At 32.3% G+C, this 812-nt stretch overlaps 1 protein-coding gene across 1 annotated transcript in view; it reads right to left on the bottom strand.

The window, feature by feature from the left end:
• LOC118325619 (guanine nucleotide-binding protein G(q) subunit alpha) overlaps positions 1-812 on the bottom strand; it is a 20,484-nt gene that overhangs the window by 5,118 nt on the left and 14,554 nt on the right. The window contains exon 6 of the mRNA XM_035658360.1: positions 670-743. Within this exon, the coding sequence (XP_035514253.1) occupies positions 670-743 (74 nt within the window). The remainder of the gene's footprint in view (positions 1-669; positions 744-812) is intronic.

Below are 812 nucleotides of genomic sequence, written 5' to 3' on the forward strand. Positions count from 1 at the left end.
ATTTTGGATGTTATCGTGACGATTTCTATCAGCAAGATATCTTTAATCCTGACTGTATATCATTGAAAATTTTAGTAGTGTTACTGTTTGGTATTTATTTATTACGAGTTATGTTTCCAAGTTGTTATGTTTTTCGCTCAGACCATATAATATGTTTTTTTATATTATTTGTACGAGTTGAAACATATACAAATTCATGAGGACTCAATACTGATATCTGTATTAAAATATCTCGCAATACCCATAATATTTATGAACATAATTAATCTAGTATTAGGATCTGATTACTTAATATTATTACATATTAGAATATATAGACATATTATTTATTATATTGCTTGTATATTTAACAGGAAGTATTCCTTTTGTATATTGAATTACATCTATATTTTCTTGTAAGCAGAGACCATGGCCAAGAAATAGCACACTAGTTATGATTGATTTTCAATTATAATAAAATAAAAATAATCTGTACAGTGGATATCACGATCACTCATCACAAAGTGTGCTAAAGCCATATTGGTTATGTACTATTGTGATGAGACACAGTATGATGCTATTGTGTCTTGGTTTATTCAGTAATTTTGGAATATATTGCTGTGCGGATTATACGTTCACTCCATCATTATCTCTGGAAACTGTATCATCGCAGTATGATGAGCTAAATGATCTTCTTTATCCAACAGGAACCAGGGGTATGTGATAATTGTCCGAAACAGAGCTTTACTCTCCTCCATCCGGTTCTATAGAGACAGTGTGGTGAATGTGTTCATGAGGAGACGGGAGAGAGGTAAAGTGGGGGGGGGGGGGCA

The sequence above is a fragment of the Morone saxatilis genome, unplaced genomic scaffold (genome assembly GCF_004916995.1).
Source record: "Morone saxatilis isolate NCDOM2014 unplaced genomic scaffold, NCSU_SB_2.0 Contig16, whole genome shotgun sequence".
Lineage (NCBI taxonomy): Eukaryota > Metazoa > Chordata > Actinopteri > Moronidae > Morone > Morone saxatilis.